Genomic DNA, 19,536 nt, shown 5'->3' on the forward strand with positions numbered 1-19,536 from the left:
TGGAGTACACAATTATGGATGTTTGTGCAATATGCACTCACACACAATGAAGCGTGCAAATGGCCATTTATACACACACACACACACACACACACACACACACACACATATTGCAACCATAGGCCACATTATGACAATGACATGATGCTGCAGGCTTAAACGTGTGTGAGTCACTCTCTGTTGTGCTCTGTGATTTTCATACTAATGTCTGGAATTCCACCAGTGGGCTTGTAATTGTCACTGAGTCCCGTGATGGACTATGTCCCCACTGGGGAAGTAATTGCCACTATATGCCAGTCATATGTCCCATGGGATGGATGCAGTGCATTACGAGGACAGATGAAAGAATAACCGCTCATGAAGGGGGGCCAGAGAGAGAAACAGAGAGACAGAGAGAAAGACAGAGAGAGAGAAAGACAGAGAGAGAGAAAGAGAGAGAGACAGAGAGAAAGACAGAGAGAGAGAAAGAGACAGAGAGAAAGACAGAGAGAGAGAAAGAGAGAGAGACAGAGAGAAAGACAGAGAGAGATAAAGATAGAGAGAAAGACAGAGAGAGAGAGAGACAGAGAGAGAGATTAGGAAGCTCAGTGGGATTCCTGACACCTCCAAACCCCACCAGCAAGCATGTCTGGGGTTGCTGCAGACTCCCCACCCCTATTTGAAGGGCTTTCCATGACTTTGAGTACCAGGCTCTCTAATGCCACGCATGGATCCGTTTAGCTCGTAAATCAGGAGTCTCCACTCTTAGGTTTCCCACTGTCTGGTAAGTGGCTGACTGAGGAGATGGCATTAAGGAGGGCTTGCCCCCATCAATGGGCCGGGGGTAGGAAACAACTGCCACACTGTAACTGTGCGCAGCCTTGACGTCCACAGAAAACTGGGTCAGGGCACTCAGATACTGGGACTGGAAAAGTGGTAACAAGCCTTATGCTATTCCCATTTTCCAGGCAAGAGGTGTGACAGTTGACTATGGGTCCAGATTGAACCCTTTGGGCCACTTTTGGGTATTGCCTTTTACTGGCGATACCTAATGCAGATATGATATGATATATGATATGATTGCCTTTACTGGCTATACCTAATGCAGATATGATATGATATATGATATGATATATGATATGATACGATACCTAATGCAAATATGATATGATACAATACCTAAGGCAGATATGATGTGATATATGATATCATTGCCTTTACTGGTGATACCCAATGCAGACATGATATGATACCTAATGCAGATATGATATGTGATACTATCCCTAATGGAGATATGATATGATATGATATATAATATATGATTTGATGAATAGAAAATATATTTAGCATCAGGATGGGATGCAGCCCTGCTCTTCCAACTACTCCAAATACAGATGTCCTGCGTCATTCTGCATGGGTGCGACATTGGGAAGGGCATGATATGTGCATGATGCATGTAAGTGTTTGTGTGTGTGTGTGTGTGTGTGTGTGTGTGTGTGTGTTTGTGTGTGTGTGTGTGCGTTTGGGTGGGTTTTTTGTGTGTGTGTGTGTGTGTGTGTGTGTGTGTGTGTGTGTGTGTGTGTGTGTGTGTGTGTGTGTGTGTGTGTGTGTGTGTGTGTGTGTGTGTGTGTGTGTGTGTGTGTGTGTGTGTGTGTGTGTGTGTCTTTGACCATCTGTTACGTATGTGCTTAAATATGTGTTTGTCAAGATGTCAATGACCCCATGATCAAAATCTGAGTCAAACAGGGGGGAGGGGGGGGACTACTCACACACACATTCACCATTTTCCCAAGCGCTCCTCTGAGCCGCGTGCGTAGCGGGCTATAGCAGACAGGAAATCAGGGCAGGGCACCGCTGGTGAGGGAAACTCTGACAGGAAGGCTGGGAATGTGGACGACGGCTTTCCCAAACTGCGTAGGAAAGCCAGGGAATTCCCTCCTCGGCTAATTGCTGCCCCTTCCCTCAGTGAGTAAGTGTCAGTGAGGGCACGCGATCAGAGTGGGGGTGTGGGACCCGGGATGCAGTAATGGATAGTATGGGAAAAGAGTTGCTGATAGGTTATGGGTTCTAATGTGCTACATGGCAGTTTACATCAAAAAAAGATTCAAAAGCTAATAATAGCTCATCAATTACAAATGGTAACTCAAATTATGATCCCAGCTCAATTTCACTTACAAGAACGTAAAAGAGTAACTTTCATATAACAGATACCAGACTAAAGCAACACTAAACACATGGTACATTTGTTTTTCACACATGAACATACTGTACAGCTTTTGCCATCAGGTTAATCCTGTGGGGTATACGGTCATTTCCTCTGCAATCACACTACTTCCTTAAGGCAATCATTATAGGGTGTGCAGCTAAGTTATGGAAGGGAAAATGTATGTGTGTGGGTGTATGTGAGCACGAGTGTATTTACTGTATGTGTGTGTGTGTGTGTGTGTGTGTGTGTGTGTGTGTGTAGATGCGCAAGACAAGAGCTCAACCTCTCTCTTGCCTTGGTTTAGCAGGATTGCAGTGTCTGTAATACAGCAGGCTATTAATTGAAATGCATGCATGCCTTTCTCTCTCTCTCTCTCTCTCTCTCTCTCTCTCTCTCTCTCTCTCATGAAATGCCTTTTATATCTGAGAGTAAGAGATCTGCTCAGTCTATCGACCTGCAAAGGAGGCCACTTCTCCTCCTTGTCTATTTGAGCTCATTGATCTGTCCCCTCAAAGGATCCCAAGTATAATGCTGCTTTCAGTCACTGCTTTCTTCTCTTTCTTTCTGTTATTCCTGAATCTTCCATCCTCTTGTGGCTCCGAGTTTCTCAAACCATCTTGACCTTGCCATATCGTGGGTTGTAAATCAAGGAACACCTCCTCCTACAGCTCTGTTGCCAAGTGCATCAGTCAAATACTTGTCATACGCAAAGTCCTACACCAGGAGCTAAATCAGTCAGCATCAAAAGCCCCTCCTGTAGATCAGTGTTTAAATGAGGGGATTCAGGCCAGGAATCGATCCCCAGAGGAGACTGGCAGCCACACAAGGGCCTGACAACCCATGATAAATCCGTAATCTTGGAGCCATGCAGCCCTCTAGCCACAGGCACAGCTGCCACATCCCGGTGTTGTGACTCGACAAAATGACCAGCCCCACCCCACTGGTCACACGAGAGGCACAGGAGGGAGACAAACCCTTGTGCATTATGGGAGTTCCCATCTCATGGTTACTAGGATACAGAACTAAACAAGCAGGCAAGTCAGGATTGCTAAATCATATTACATTGCTAAATCATATTACATCAATACGACAGGTGGCAGGCTGTCCACTTTATGTTAGTTGGCTGGCAGATGCGTTGCAAATCTTCTCAGAACTATTTTTTGTTATAATAATGGGGTTTTTAGATTGTATAGTGTCTATTTCTCTTTTAACATATCTTAGGGAAAAAAAGCCCAAAAAATTACATTAATATACAAACACTACTTCCTTTACTCCCACTGGTAGTCACCATGTTGCGTCGCTCAATATTTGCATAAAATAGCCTATTTTCGACTTGACTTGTTGGTGATGCAACAGTGTCTTGTCATTGTTAATCACTAACTCTCATTGAAAATGAACTGCAGCTGGTCACTTTGTCACGCTCCTGTGTCACTCGTGTGACTATGGGTTACTGGCCTAATTGCCACAGTATGAATTTAGCACTCTAGCGGTACTCAATATCTTACCGCCTGTTAGCACTTCACTGCTAAAACCTGTGACTTCACCACATTAGATATTACGTGTGAAAAGCTACTTAAGATCACATTGGTTTTTTGACTCCCATCAGCCGTCAGACTGCCTGGCTTAGACACGTTGACTTGCTTGTCCATTCCTTCTTAGTCTCCATTTGAAATGAGTGACCACTCAATTCAAGGACAAATGCCAGGGACGTTGACCAGACAGTGGTTAACGTGTCTTGTCATAGAGTAAGATTAATTCGTCCACACTGGACATTTGTTCACAGTTGTTGGGGGCACAGTGCCATAGCAACCCCATTCACACAAGCAAGAGAGTTGTCAGATCCATCAGTGCCCTTCTGTGAACTGGAATTTCATAAGGCCATCTATCACTCTCACTGCATCAGCGTTACAAACATTACATCACCGCAATCGGTCAAATCCTACATCGTCTCCTCTTCCATTCTACTCCTCCTCATCATCATCATCATCATCATCATCACAATCACCAGCATCAGCGTAAAAGTATCTGTTATTCCATCACTCATCACATGTCTGAAGTGAAAGCAGTTGGCTGACATTCTGAACATTCTCTCGGTTTCCCCTTCTAGAGGAAATAGCTTTGACTCAGAAAACCAACTCAAACACCGGAGCGTGCCAAACTGGTTGAGGTGAGATACTGTATATAGCAAGAATTTAACCCCTGTGGGCTGATTTAGATGCACAACTTTACAATAGCACAAGTCACAAGCAGAAGTGTGGGAGTCTTGGCCAAGAGGCTGAAACCGAGGGTGGTGATACTCCATTAACACTTCACTAAACCCCCAGCTCCAGAAACCAGGCTGGGCATGAAAGGATATGGGGATAATAGTGAAAGTGGCTGAGACTGGCAATGGGCAGAGAGCCCAGAAATCCATAATAGCAACAGTGTGTAAGGTCATGTGTACATCTCTCTATAGTTGCCCCTTTTGTAGAGTGACACAGGGGGTTGTTCTCATGGTATGGGGCTGAGGCTTTATGTGTGGACAAAAACGAGATTAGATCAGAGACACTCTTAGAAGAATAGAGTCCATCAGAGAGAGTTATGGGTCCATTACTGGAAATGGCAGGGACAGCCTGTGAGTTAGCTCTGAGCATAGTGTCATGAAAACAGCTATCAGTATAGTAACATTGTATGACAAGTAGCCACAAGCAAGCGCACTGGTGTCAGTGACACCAGCAACAGAGACAAACTGAAAGATGTAGCCTTCAGCCTGAGACCTTTTCCTTTACACCAGCAGTCGTTGAAACCTGTACCAATGCACACTCTCAAACACACACACACACACACACACACACACACACAAACACACACACATGCACAGGCATACACACACACAAACACATGCATACACACACACACACCCACACAAACAGCGGTAAAGCCAGAGTGCTGTACATTCTTCCAGGACTTCCGCCGCAGCTCAGCAAACAATGCCTCCACCGGGCAGCCCTCCCTTCCAGTCACCCCCTGCCTCGAGCTCCAAACACAAAAACAGTCCCCCCCCCCTCCAGTCCCTGTGCACCCCACACAACAGATCAAAACTGGGTGTGAGGGGAGAGACTCCCGCCCCACAATAACATTCCTGTCCAGCACAGGTATGCTGTCCGAGAAAACACGTCAAACTAGAAGCAACCTCGTTCCTCCAATACCAAGTGACTGACAACAACAGTAGATAACAAGAGATGCATGCAGACATGAGTAAGAAGAAGGAGACAGAGCGAGAATGATAGAGAGAGAGAGAGAGAGAGAGATGTACCTTTGAGAGATGTGATCTCCTGTTGTATAGACCTGCAGTCCATGACTTTATGGCTGCTGGTTGTGCTCAGATGAAATATCTCTTGAGGAGTCTTCTGCTGCTGATGATAGACTCTCTGCCTGTGTCTGTGTCTGTGTCTGTGTCTATTTGAGAGCCACGTGCAGGTGGATAGAGTTTACACACACTCTTTCTCTCTCTCTCTCTCTCTCTCTCTCTCTCTCTGCGTGTCTTTGTGTCCCTCCTCCTGTTTGGTTCTTGCCTACTTTACGAACTTCTCTGTGTCTCTGCTAAGTTGCAGTGTTCCTCCTCATCAGCTGGCTGACTGCTGTCTGATTATCCCTTAGCTCCCACTCATATACAACACACTCACAGTCCCAAACACACAGATACACAGCCACACAGACACACACACACACACACACACACACACACATTGCTCCCTTACTGTGCAGGAATCTCACTGTAGAAAACTCCTCCCCTGCGGTTCCTCCCTCATCCTCCTCCATCCAAAGAGACCCGGCATTTCACACTGTGCCGGGGACCTCGGCGAATCCCGGCGGGGCACAGGCCCGACATTCATCATCTCTCGGCCAATCAGCAAGCGGCTCCTCCAAAACATTCATCAGGACCACGCAAAAGCCCTGACAGCACTGTAACCAGATTCGCTGATGGGGTGGTACGCATGCCAGGAGGTAAATGAGGCAGCCGAGGAAGAAAGGGAGAGACTAAGAAGAGAAGGAAAGAGAAGAAGAGGGATAGAGAGGAAAGAGAAGAAGAGGGAAAGAGGGCAAGGAGGCCCTTGCCTTCAGGGGATGAAAGGGAACTTGATCAAGGTCAGGGCAAATAATAAGAAAGTCATTTGAGGTGGTCAAAAAACAGAAGACTTAAATATTAAATATTAAAACGTATCCAATACAAGCAGCCCGTCACATACCATTTATTTTTATTAAAAACAAATCTGTGCAAATCAACTCTGATTCCATGCTCATAAATCTCTGTGTCTGAGCTACTGAGGCAGAAGATCAGAGATCACTGAAGGCATCCTTTTGCTTGTTCAGTATCCCAGTGCGAATCAGAGCACATCTCTGGAGTGGAAGAGCCACACACACACACACACACACACACACACACACACACAGACACACACACACACACACACACACAAGTTCCCTCTCTCTCTTTCTGTCTCACTCCACAACCAGAAGACATGACACGTGTACATTCTCTGCATAGTTCACATGAGTCCCACACAAATAAGCAGTAGGGGTTACTTTGATAGTTCACCATTTCAATTAGTCCGAGGAAGATTTTCCCAGAATGTCATCAGAATGTCATCAGCATAGACATGACAAAAAAAAAATGCACTTCAAGAGCTGAGCCCATCAGGAGAGGAACTTGCTTAAAAGAGTAGAAGTCCTTGATCAAGGTTTTTTTTTTGTAAAACATATGGATTTGTAATAAGGAAGTTGATAGCTGATGAAGTCTGATGGTAGTGGGTGAGAGTGGAGAAACACCATGTAAGGCCCTCCAGTGTGTGGACGTGATCATTTTCCTCTGAAGAGTATATGAACTGGATGCCACCCATGTCTGCGTCACCAAAGGTCACAGACGGTATTCCGTCTTGGCGTAATAAGCGAAGGCGTGGGGAAACGAGTGACGTGAAGTCATCAGGGGAGGAAGACAGAGTCTGGCTGCACACTCTCCAAAATGAACAGAGCCGGCTGGCCAAATCTAGCTAGCAAGCTGACCCCTGGGTGGGACCAAAGGCCTCCCGCTGCCGTCTGCTTCCTCGTTTGAAATCCTCTCTCTGTCCTGGCATTCCGACATACCTGAGGCCTTCCAGTGGAAAACAGAGCAAACACAAAAGCCTCTCTGATTGAGTCTGCTTGACTTGGTCTCTTCCTACTCTACCTCCATCTCAGAACTCAAGGCTGAGTTCAGGAATCCACATGAACTCGAGGACACAGCACATACACACACTTTTTCACCTCTAACAATTCCGCTGCAGAACATTGTGCTCATTGTCAAAAATGAGAATGATGGTGATGGGCTGGATGTGGGAGAGATGCAAAGACAAATAAGGAATAGAGATGTTTGCTGTCAAATCTCTGACCAGGGAAACTCGATTACCCTACATGTGGTAGCTGTAATTAATTTGGCTATTGGCCAAGGGCATCTATTCGATCTACATAATGTTAAAACTGCAAGCGAACTAACAGTCAATTTTTATGGATCTTCTAAGTTCACTTGGGATAAAGTAACAGAAATAGTCACATATTGTTTTAAACCAGTTTTTGTGCTCACTTTTAAAGCTACTTTCAAACATAAATCCACAATACTACATTTTTTTAACGCTTAGCTTGTTGTATCTGCTTCAGCATTTATCCATTAGGTCTGGATTGTTTTACATGAGGATTTAATCACTGCTGAAGGCCAGACAGTACTTCAAAGGAAATTCATTTAGCTGTGGCAATGAATCCTCAAGTCTGGAAAGCACTTAGAACCCTAATAGCCCCAGCTTATTCTCATCTTAAACAATCACAGATGAATTAATGTGTAAAGGCAATCTAGTAGTAATGTTTATGTAGCAATTATTATTATAATAGAGATCAACAACAAATCTCAAGACAGTTAATCAAATATGATTGTGGTTCACTCCGTTATTTAAGAATATTTGTGTCCAGGACAAGGTTTACCTAGGCCCATATTTTAACTGGTGAGGCAGGCCTCCCATGTCAAACCCTGACTGACCTAATATGATCCTGCTAAACTCCCTGACTCCATCTCTCACTGAGGAGGATGACTCAGGCTGCTGTCAGCTAGCGGTCTATTATTAAAAGGCCAATGTACTCCCTTCTGTGTGTGTTCCTCCAAATCCTGTATGCGTGATGCTGTCAACCATTTTGTGAATTATGTCCGTTACTCAGACCACAGGGGCCATGTTTCAAGCAAATAAACATTACTGCCTTTTTAATTTTTGTACATTATTGTCTAGACAGTAATACAATTACTAGGTACCCTATGTACAACGAGTAGTAAAAAGCATTTAAAGCCAGCCTAAAAAACACATCACTAAGCATTCTTTCCACTGGGCGGTCAATGGAGATGACAGAGGAATAGCTTCCTGCTATTCACACTCTGATGTCCCTGATGCAACGTATATGTGTGACTGACTTATAGCGACACAGGGTTCACAGTGACCATTATTGAGCTGTTACTACAGCTGCTTGCCCATGTGAAGTTTATAAGGAGGCTCACAGAGGAAAGTGTCTGTCAGCGTGGGAGTTTATTAGCCCCCTATCGAACACAAAAGTCAACGCAGGTTGTATTAACACCTGCAGGAGGAATCCTCTTAACACACTCTCTAAACACGCTCAGCAGGGCTGGGCCACAGCTATCTGACTCAGGCCCAATGTCCCTCTTATTTTCCACCTCTCCTTTCCCATCTCCTTTAGGTAACCTTAGTGAAGTTGAGTATTTTTCCAGTAAAGAAAATAGAGAGCTATAATGTTGACACATATTACACTCAAAAGACAAAAGACAAATTACTTTCTTTACTGCGAAGAAACATCTACTAATAACTATTGCACTGTAAGGTATATGTTCACTTTCATAAACATCACATTCCCACTAGGTGCATTAGGCCTGTGATCAGAATGAAGCTGGAAACCACTCTGTTGACAGGCAGTGGTAGGCCTACACTGGTTCAAACCTGGATCCTCAGCCTGAGGGCGGTGTCTCGGGCCGCGGGCCAGCGCCGTCCAATAGACCCACTGTGGAAGTCCAGACAAACATTCCATCTCCCTGAGGTCACCGAGCCCTGTAAATCTCTGTGAAATGTGCCAGCTTAGAGCGACCAGTCAGGGGCAGGGGTAGTGCGACGAGGTCCTAGCGGTGGAGGAGAGCGGACACATCCGCCCAGCTCCCAGTGCTGCTGAGGCAGGGCTTTGGCCATGAGTGGCTTCCCTCCACAGCCATAGCTGATTAACACTAACGGTATTTGGAAAATGGTATTTTCAGGTGATACAGAAGCAGTCAGGACCTAATTGACAAGACCTTGAATTGTGTCTCAGATTTTAAAGGCAGTAATGTGGGAGTAAAAAAAAAAAAAAAACATTCTTAATGGCAGCGTTAAGAAAAATGGAGGCTGCCTAGTTTTTATGCCCGTTTTGGTGTACGTCATTCACACAGCCGATCCTGTAATTAGCAGACTACATAATGCTGCATATTGTATATAAAACATCACCACAGTCACCAGTGGCATGTGTGCTTGGGTGTATATAGAGTGTTGCTGCTGTGTGTAGGCCAAGGACTTCACACACAGTGGGCCGACGAGTGAATTTCACAGCCTGAGTGAATGTGTGCGTTTGTGTGTGTGTGTTAGCTTGTGTGTGTGTGAATGTGTAAATGTGTTCATGTGTGTGTGTGTGTGTGTGTGTATGTTTGCGCATGTGATTGATGTCTGTGTGTGTGAGTATGTATGTCTGTGTGTGTGTGTGTGTGTGTGTGTGTGTGTGTTAGTGTGTGTGTGTGTGTGTGTGTGTCTGTGTGTGTGTTTGTGTATGTGTGTGTGTGTGTGTGTGTGTGTGTGTGTGTGTGTGTGTGTGTGTATGTGCATGTGGTTTACTGGGCTGGGCCATTTTGGCACACAGTTTCTCTTAATCACCACACATATTTCCCTGCTATTGTTAAAACTCCAAAAAAGACCACAGTTTGACCACACAGGATACTAGTATGATTAGCTTCCAGAAAGCATTTTTTTTATATAAATTCACCTTATTACCTTAGCTAAGCTATCGTCTGAACTCAAATGCACTTTTTTGGTCATACCACATCTTTATTTTGTGGATATCATATTGGAATTTATTGTTTTGTGAGAAGCTATAAAGAGCTGAAAGACACTTTTAATAACTCACTTGAATTACTCAGAGCTGAAAACAGAGTTAAAATCCTCAAAAGAAAAGTTATAATTATATAACTCCTACCCCCTCATTACAGTACACACAAACAACACAACAATTAAGAATATCTGAAAACACCACAGAACCCTGTAACCTAACTTCCTGCTATTAATATCCCCTGCCTCCCTGGGCTGACCAGTGTCACGGTCATTTTGTCATTAAAGAGTCACAGCGGCCTTACTGCTCCTAAATGGGGTGAGGGGGTAGTTGCTTGGCCGTGCTGTTTCCAATGTTGAGGCCAGGGCCATGCAGCTGCTCCCCCTCAGCGCAGGGAGCGCACTTTGACCCGGAGGGCAGAGCGTCTGGCAGGGACACACGCTCATCCTGTTTCAGGAATGCTGGGAATCATGGGGGATGTGAGGATGTGTGTGGGGTGCTTACAGCCACAGAATGACCCTTGCAGGTTTCCTAAGTGTATTCCGACCAACTCTGGCCCATGCAGTAGTGGAACAGAACCATGATATCTCTTTAAGGGTCGGGGTGGGTGGTGGGAGTTTCACCAATCAAACAGTACAAACACAGATAAGGAGGTTTTATTACGACTCAGTGAAAGGAATGAGGGAGACAGACACTAGCATGGCACCTACTTATCTAACGTAATCTATGAACTGGGAACAAGTCAACTCAGAGCAATGCATCACTGGCCAAAGAGAAAGAGAGAGAGAGAGGCATAGACAAGCTCTTGGCTTCTCTTGGACTTCTGTTGATGTTGTACAGATGAGGATCCACTAGGGGCTGTGCTTACACTACTGATTGAAAACAAGTTCCAAAAAGTCAAAACAAAGTCAAACCTGTCCATGAAAAGTATTGTTCTTTAAATAGCTTGTTTCAGTTTGGGGCCACCTACTTATTTAAGAAGACCTTTGGTACACAACATAGCTGGGGATAAAATGTATTCATATTTGCCAGGCAGAATACACCTCGAGAGACTTGACCAAACATGAGAGCTTGGCTTGAATGATACATTAATAATACAGTAGATGTTGGCCATATGCATTATGAGACACATTTCCATAATCAAGAGGTGCTGAGTAAGCGGGTTTTACATTTTAGAGGGAGAAATAGAGGGGGAGAGAGATAGAGAAAGACAGAGAAAAAAAAAGGGGGGGGGGGGGGGGTCGTAAACTACATGCTAACATGAAGCTGGAAATGCTGTCTTTGGCAAGTCAGCTTCCCCGGAGACCCGGGCGTGAGAGTGGAGGGCCCTGGAGCGGATCTCCCCATCCAGATAGCATTGCAGCCGGGGAGGGGAGGGGAGGGGAGGGGAGGAGAGGGGAGAGGAGGGGAACTGCCACCCTTCGCAAGGCATCCAACATGGAGAAGCTCTCAGACAGCACAGTGTTCCATACTCCAAACCAACACCTCTGCACAGTGTCTGCTGATCAGTGGAAATATAGGAAGGGGAATACTCATCCTTTGCCTGTCTCTCAATCTTTCCTTTCCTTTCACACCAACTGCTCTACCTCTCACCAGACAGATTTCACACTCTATCCGTGCTTTTTTATATCCCTTCTTCCCTTCACATACACACGCTTCTTCCCCCTCTCTTTCTTCCTCTCTCGACTCTGTTCCCTTTCCCTTTCCCTTTCTCTCTCCCTCTCCCTCATTCACCCTTGTGCTCTCTCTCTCCAACATCCCTTCTTCTACCCTCTCCTTTGCCCTCTTTCTCTCTCTTACCCTGGTCTCCTGCTTCCCACGTCCACACATGCTGCAGCACACTGTATCCTATCTCTGCAGTGTCACAGAAGACAAGGGAGTTGGGCTGCAGGCACCGGCCGGTCCTTCTTTGAGAGCGGCTACGTCACGTCAGACCAACACACAGCCCAATGATCTTTCCCGCTGCTTCAGCCGCTGCTACTGCGGCTGCCGTCACACTGTTCTTTCCACAGGTTCCAGAGCTGGCAGCGATGTGATAAACACACAGGCACCTTCCATGCCTCCGCTGTCTCACAGACGGGACAGTGACCAGGCTCCAGGTGAACAGCATGCTCACACTAATAATAGTGCAGCGACTAATGGAACATTACCAGGGTGGGGTGTGGGGGACTGACATCGTCATCATCATCATCATACCATCAACATCAGAAGGTAAGCATTTGAGGTATTTTGTCTATATAGGACCTTGACAAACAGTAACTGTTCGAGTTGATGCACAAAATGCATACAATTTGATTTAAAAAATTGCAATATATATATATATATATATTTCGCCTTGCTTACAATATCACAATGTATTAAATTGTAACCCCTGTACCCAAATATGTATCACCAGATTCTTCCCGATACACAGCCCTACTGCCTATGTGTAGATTTTAGTTGAGAATTAATTCTGTATATATTGGCTGTTCAAAAACTTAGTGTAGAAAGGGCCTGGGTTCAAGTCCAACTCAGAAGAAGCACTGACAGAATTGACTCCACCACTGTTCTGGAAATCACTGTAAAACCCCTGCCAAGTAAATAACAGTGCCCTTCAAGGCAGGACCAAGATAACAGTACAAAGACTGGTGAAGTAATATCAGCTAAATCTTCTCATATCAGAAAAGCCCATAAAGGAAAAGTGACATTGCTGGAATTCTTCCTGTCCGTTCAACAAAAGGTTGTTTAGCCACTTCTTTCATTGCTCCTATACAGCCAAAGGCTTTAGCTCAAGGGTACTGAAGCTGGTAAGACTGAACACACCCTCTCTAGATACCAGAGCACACGTGGATAAAGATACCTTCGCCGACAAGACAACCTTGTAAATGCCAGTGCCCTTGAAGCCACACATTCATGCGGATACTTTACCACCATATACTTTAACAGGTCAAAGGACTTTAAAACACACACACACACACACACACACACACACACACACACACACACACAGAAAAACAAACTCACACCTATTTTTCCTTCAGCTAAGACAAAAGGCTACAATGTGTGAACATACAGCAGGTTTCTTTCGTTCAGTTTTGTTTTAACCTTTGAGACAACTACTTCAGGTTTGTGTGGTTTACTCCTGATAAGAGAACCTGTTTGGATTCATACCAGTCAAGAAACACCCTTCAAAAATAACATGATTTAATTGGTTCTTCTTTTCACTAATTACAAAGGGCCCAGGAGTGTTTCTTTTCCTACCCCAGGGGCCACAATCGACTCTGCTCCCGACCCTTTAATGCTTCCGAACCCCGGCCCCAAAAAACATGGCAACTGCAGGAAGCCCAAAATTAGCGGTGCTTTTTGAGCACAGAGATAAAGCAACAAACAGCCGGTTTTCCAGTGGGTCAGCGTTGATCCCTAGAGGTGGGGGAGGGCATGGTAGGGCAACACCCAGGGCACCAGAGAGATGGTGGCACAACACCAGCTATGACCAGGGCATGGCTCACTGGATACGGTATCTGACAGTTACTTTATTTATCGGATGGATATCCTGATAATAGTGTGCAAAGGAGTCATTAACGCTGGCTGGTTAAGTGTGCAATAAAAAGGAGCCTTGATTTAATGCCACTCATTATCCAAATTTGAGTTTGCTAATCTGGGAGTGAGGTTGCTAGTAATGGCTGAGAGAATATTTTGGGTATAGGAGGAATTCCTGAATAACTGACATTACTGAGGGGTATGCGTGTGTACTTTTTAGGGGGGGAGGGGGGGTGCCTTGGAGATGCCTTGTTAACAGACTAATGTCTACTTCAGATGAGTGGGGGGGAATTACTGGCCTTTTGAGCATGTGTTGGTGTGTGTGTGTGTGTGTGTGTGTGTGTGTGTGTGTTAGGGCGTGTGTGTGTGTGCGCTCTCCTTCCTGCAGCAGCTGTGTGGGGTGACCTGCCGTGACATTCCTGGCCCACGTGGTGACTCAGTCATTCAGGCTCCAATTGCCTGACGTGCCACTCCGCTGGAGTAAGCTCTATAGATCAGGTCTGTGCAGTACCAGCACGTCCCCTCGTCCTCTCAGTCATTCATTCAGTCATTCAGTCATTCATTCACTCATTCACTCATTCACTCCGCTGGAGTAAGCTCTATAGATCAGGTCTGTGCAGTACCAGCACGTCCCCTCGTCCTCTCATTCATTCATTTAGTCATTCAGTCACTCATTCATTTCCTGTTGGCATCTGACTTTCAGGATCGGTTCAGAGCTTCAGAAGAGAAGGAATATTTATGTCCTTCTAATGATTCATCTATTATGGAGGATTATCGGGGCCAAAACTAAATAAATAAATAACTAAATAAATAAATAAATAAATGGTTAAATACTTGGATAAATACATAATTAGAGTTATTTATACCTACATTTATTTATTTATACTTACATATATTTATTTATACTTACATATATTTATTTATACTTACATTTATACTTATATTTTGTCATACATTTTGTCATACATTTTGTCATACTTACATTTTGTCATACATTTTGTCATACATTTTGTCATACTTACATTTTGTCCACGGTGTAACTTGCTTGCAGCAAAATAAATCCGTCCAAAAAGTCAGGGGGCGGGTTAAAGCCTCTGATTGGTGGTTCAACTTGAATTGACTGCTTTTGACTAATTCAAGATGGCAGCACCCGGTGTGGATTCAATAAATGGAATATTGCATGATACAGTAGTCGAAATGTTGGCTGTAGCTGAGGAGATGGAGGCAACTGACTATTCACATTGTTTTTAAAATCATCATCATCAACGGTATCGGCCCTGACTGACACAGACATAGATGAAAATGTGTTCACGATCCTCAGCGAGATGATAGCAGATGAGGCTGAGTGATAGCCTACAGGCGATACACCCTGGAGGTGGTCTACTCTGTTTGATCTTCGGCTGGCACAATTGAACACTTCTCACTCTCTGGCCTGAAAATACAAGATATTGCGAACCTTTTTCGAGTGTCCAAGCGCACTATCAAGCGACAAATGCAGCAGAGTGGTATCAGGTATTAATAAGAGTAGCCTAGACTGTGTCTGTGTCAGGGGTATAGAGGTTCGGGATCTGGAGAAAGTAATGGGTAAACGTCCCTTGTCATGACTAAACGGAGAGCTCCAACTATTAACTCTCTAGTCTGAGAGTTGTCATGTGTTGGGGAGCTGTGAGTCTCTTTCTCTGAGACTGTTGTAACGTCATTACTGCTTGACTGTCACTATGTTTACATTATTGTGCCCTATAAAAGATGGTCCTCCGGCCTTCAGAGCGGAGAGAGACATGATTGAGACCTAAGCCGGATGTTGTGTTGTTTTTTATTGTCAGAGGTCTGGGTTTCTCTCCCAATCTACAGATTGATAAACGTATTACAATCCAGTACTCAACTGAACCCCGTTTATACGGTGGGAAAACGTATATATTTTCATGCGGTTTGGCCTTTCATTTACGAGAAAAAACTGAGGTTTTATCACGGAAAACGATAATTTCTAAAAACTCCGGCCAAAGTGGAGATTTCAGGAAAACTCAGTTTTTGCGTGTGGACTGGGTCAAACGGAGTTTTAGGTTATCAAACGTCACATATGCGCCTAAAAATGCATTCGTCATGTGAGCGTCCTATATGTACAGTTAGTTTGCTTACTGATCATGGATGCTGTTAACGTAGTGCTCATTTATATGTTAATGCAAACGCAGGATTGCATTCTTTCAACCCTATAACTGAATCTCTCAACCCTTCCCCGGTGTGTGACTATTGGCTTTAACAATGGTATCCCCTGCACTTCCACCAGTGGACTACGAGTTTTACATTCCATCTTGTCTACCTGTTGTAGCCAAATAAACGTAAAGGATCCACATATCTAGGACTCATAGCCAATTTAATGGATTAGCAGCCTACTTATGCAAACCTACAGGTTTGGCATAGTTATGATGGCGCTTGGGGGCGTATATGCGGGTTCATGTAAACAGAACGTTTTTTGGAAAACGACCTTGTGTGTACGACGTTATTTTTGAACGGAAGGGCAGAAATATTCTCTATTCTGTAATTACCCGACTATGTGTAAATGTGGTCTTACTCTTAGTCACTCCGTTTATGAAGAGACGGACAAAACACTTTCTTCATCACTGGTGATTCAAAAACTGAGGACATAAGAACCATGCTACAGCGTAACATTCTAATAGCAGCCTGATGCAAACTATGGAAGAAGAGATAGACGTGATGGGGTAACGACAGCGCTACGACTACTACGGCCAGTGCACCCATGGCTTAGGCCAGTAGGCCACATTAAACCCAACATTTCATAACACTACTAGAAATACTACTAGGCTACTACTAGTATAGTCGAGTTGAGGGCCTCTTAAATTAATAATGCAGCCTCACGCAGCAGCTGAGGGTATGTCTTCTGGGACATTCTTGATTTATTTAAATAATGCTCAATAACTTTCATTAAACTAAATCTGGCGCTTGGCATCCATAAACGCCAAAATTCAGTATCCATCGAGCCTGATCGACTGGTTGAGCCTGCCTGGTGTGTAATACTGTTCATTCACCAATCAGAGGCTTTAACCCGCCCCCTGACTTTTTGACGGGGGATGACGGATTTATTTTGCTGCAAGCAAGTTACACCGTGGACAAAATGTAAGTATGACAAAATGTATGACAAAATGTATGACAAAATGTAAGTATGACTAAATGTATGACAAAATGTATGACAAAATGTATGACAAAATGTAAGTATAAATAAATATATGTAAGTATAAATAAATAAATGTAGGTATAAATAAATCTAATTATGTATTTATCCAAGTATTTAACCATTCATTTATTTATTTATTTAGTTATTTATTTATTTAGTTTTGGCCCCGATAATCCTCCATAATCTATTGCTCTCTAGCTATCTATATATAAATATAAATCTACCTATCTGTCTGTCTGTCTGTCTGTCTGTTTGTCTTTCTGTCTGTCTTTCTATAGTCTTTTTGGATTCTCTGCCTGACATTCTGTCTAGTAACAAACTCGATCCATCTTTATTCATTGTTTAATTCATCAATATTCATGTCATTTGTAATTTCCAAGTAATTTTCAGAGCCAGTCGTACTTCAAACACAAAACAACACCAGGGTCATTTTTCACAGTAACAGTGTTTTACAGAAGGGAAATGAGGGGCGGCTAAACGCGAGCGCCTGATGAGCGGAAACATACTTTCCATCGCTACTGGCTGCACACTCCTTTTGAGCTGGACAGGGTTCAGAGCGCATAAAAATAAATGTCAAAAAAGTCCCAATCAAGCGAGGCTTGTTCGTCTCTGACAGAGTCCTCTTTCTTCCATCCTATCCACTAAACCAAATTAAGTGGGGATTCCATTTCATGCTACTGACACTTACACATTTTCTACAGACAGTTTCCCTGAGAACTCTATATCGGCTACACACACACACACACACACACACACACACACACACACACACACACACACACACTACATCCAATAAAGGCAAGGCAAGGCAAGTTTTAGTGAGTGCGTCTGACATCCCTTTAATAGGAAGATCACTTTGTGTTTTCCCGGCCTGTGATCTGTGCTTGGGCAATGCTAAGCAGCACCACAGATTCCAGTGCGGGGTCGTCTTCTCCACGAGCGAGCATTACACATTTACCACTTCATCAGATAGTGTCATCCCATGGTCACACAAAGTAAACGAAACACCCAGGCATGCACACAAACACATAAGATCTCTATCTCTCTCTCTCACACACGCACACACACACACACACAGGAGAACAAAACAAAAGCTTTAACCCACAGCTAACAGTAAGCCCATAAAACAACACTAGTTCATACACACACAGACAGGAGCTAGCTCTGACTGCTTGCTACTGTAATCCTGCATATGGGTTGAGGTTCTTCTCTCTATTTCTCTTTGTCTGTGTGTGTCTGTGTGTGTGTTTGCGTGTGTGTGCGTGTGTGCGTGTGTGCGAGTGTGTGTGTGTGTGTGTGTGTGTGTGTGTGTGTGTGTGTGTGTGTGTGTGTGTGTGTGTGTCTGAAGCCCTGAGGTTGAATGAGACAGATGAGCTGCAGTGAGCAGAGATGGGAAATGAGGGGGAGGGAATGTACCCAGTCGGCAGAGGTGATGAGTCCAGCGTGGACATAACACTCCATTCCTAGTGTGGCCCTGCCCCTGGTCTTTCAGTGTGTGTGTGTGTGTGAGTGTGTGTGTGTGTGTGTGTGTTTGTCACAGAGAGTACATGTATACTGCTGTGAGTATGTGAGGGACAGACAGAGAGAGCGTTTATGTGTTTGTGTATGTGTGTGTGTGTGTGTGTGTGTGTGTGTGTGTGTGTGTGTGTGTGTGTGTGTGTGTGTGTGTGTGTGTGTTTGTGTGTGTGTGTGTGTGTGTGTGTGTATGTGTGTGTGTTTGTGTGTGTGTGTGTGTGTGTGGGCATGTGTGTGGGTGCGTGCAATTTCCATGTAATCACTGCATGAACCACTAGCAGTGGAAACAAACCAGTCTCTTTAAAGCATCCCTGCTTGTCCCTTCTGTGAGGCTAAGAATGCCTGGAACATTCTGTATTGCCCAAAAAAAATAAGCTTTTTGAGTAAAGCAACCTGTAAGTGTCACTGAATAAGGCAGTAGAAAATACCCAATACCAAATATGTACTGCAGCTCAGCGGAAAAATGCAACGGTGATCTAATCCATCACAACATCCATGACATAAACACCTGCAATTTACCGCTATTCTGTCACACAGAAGCATTCGGTGTCTTTCTACTGTGTTTTTACGCCGGACTAACAAACAGGAACGAGACTGAAACAAACACCTTTGTGTTAAGATCCTGTGCTATGTTTCCCGTGTTCAGAAATGATTGATTACATGGATGTGTCTTGACATGGTCTTGTAATCCCAATGTGTCAAATTTCCTACAGGCAGGGGCCAAAAGCCAATGTCATTACCCATAAGCCCTTGCCACGCTGCAAACTGTCACCTGTGTGTCATCACAAAGCTGGCAGTGACAGACGGTACGCTCTGCTCTGCGTTGTGTCTACTGGAGTCTTTTTCGCAAGTCACCATGAAGAAAAACAGGTTCAGGGATTCTCTGTTGCTATTTGGACAAGACACTGTGGAGCCAAGACTGCGGTGGCTTGAGATATCTAAAATTTCCATCTTAGCCCGAACACAGGAACTTTGGAGGCAAAATCCCAGATGT

At 44.3% G+C, this 19,536-nt stretch overlaps 1 protein-coding gene across 4 annotated transcripts in view; it reads right to left on the reverse strand.

The window, feature by feature from the left end:
• Positions 1-19,536, reverse strand: part of LOC308380402 (plectin-like) — a 122,548-nt gene that overhangs the window by 96,376 nt on the left and 6,636 nt on the right. For 2 of the 4 annotated variants that reach the window (XM_080857730.1, XM_080857729.1), the window contains exon 1: positions 5,481-5,555. The exons of the other annotated variants lie outside the window; for them this stretch is intronic. In XM_080857730.1, the coding sequence (XP_080713856.1) occupies positions 5,481-5,523 (43 nt within the window). In that variant the 5' untranslated portion in view covers positions 5,524-5,555. Of the gene's footprint in view, positions 1-5,480; positions 5,556-19,536 lie in introns of those variants that run through there. 4 annotated transcript variants of the gene reach the window in all.

This window comes from Sprattus sprattus (assembly GCF_963457725.1).
Source record: "Sprattus sprattus genome assembly, chromosome: 19".
Lineage (NCBI taxonomy): Eukaryota > Metazoa > Chordata > Actinopteri > Clupeiformes > Clupeidae > Sprattus > Sprattus sprattus.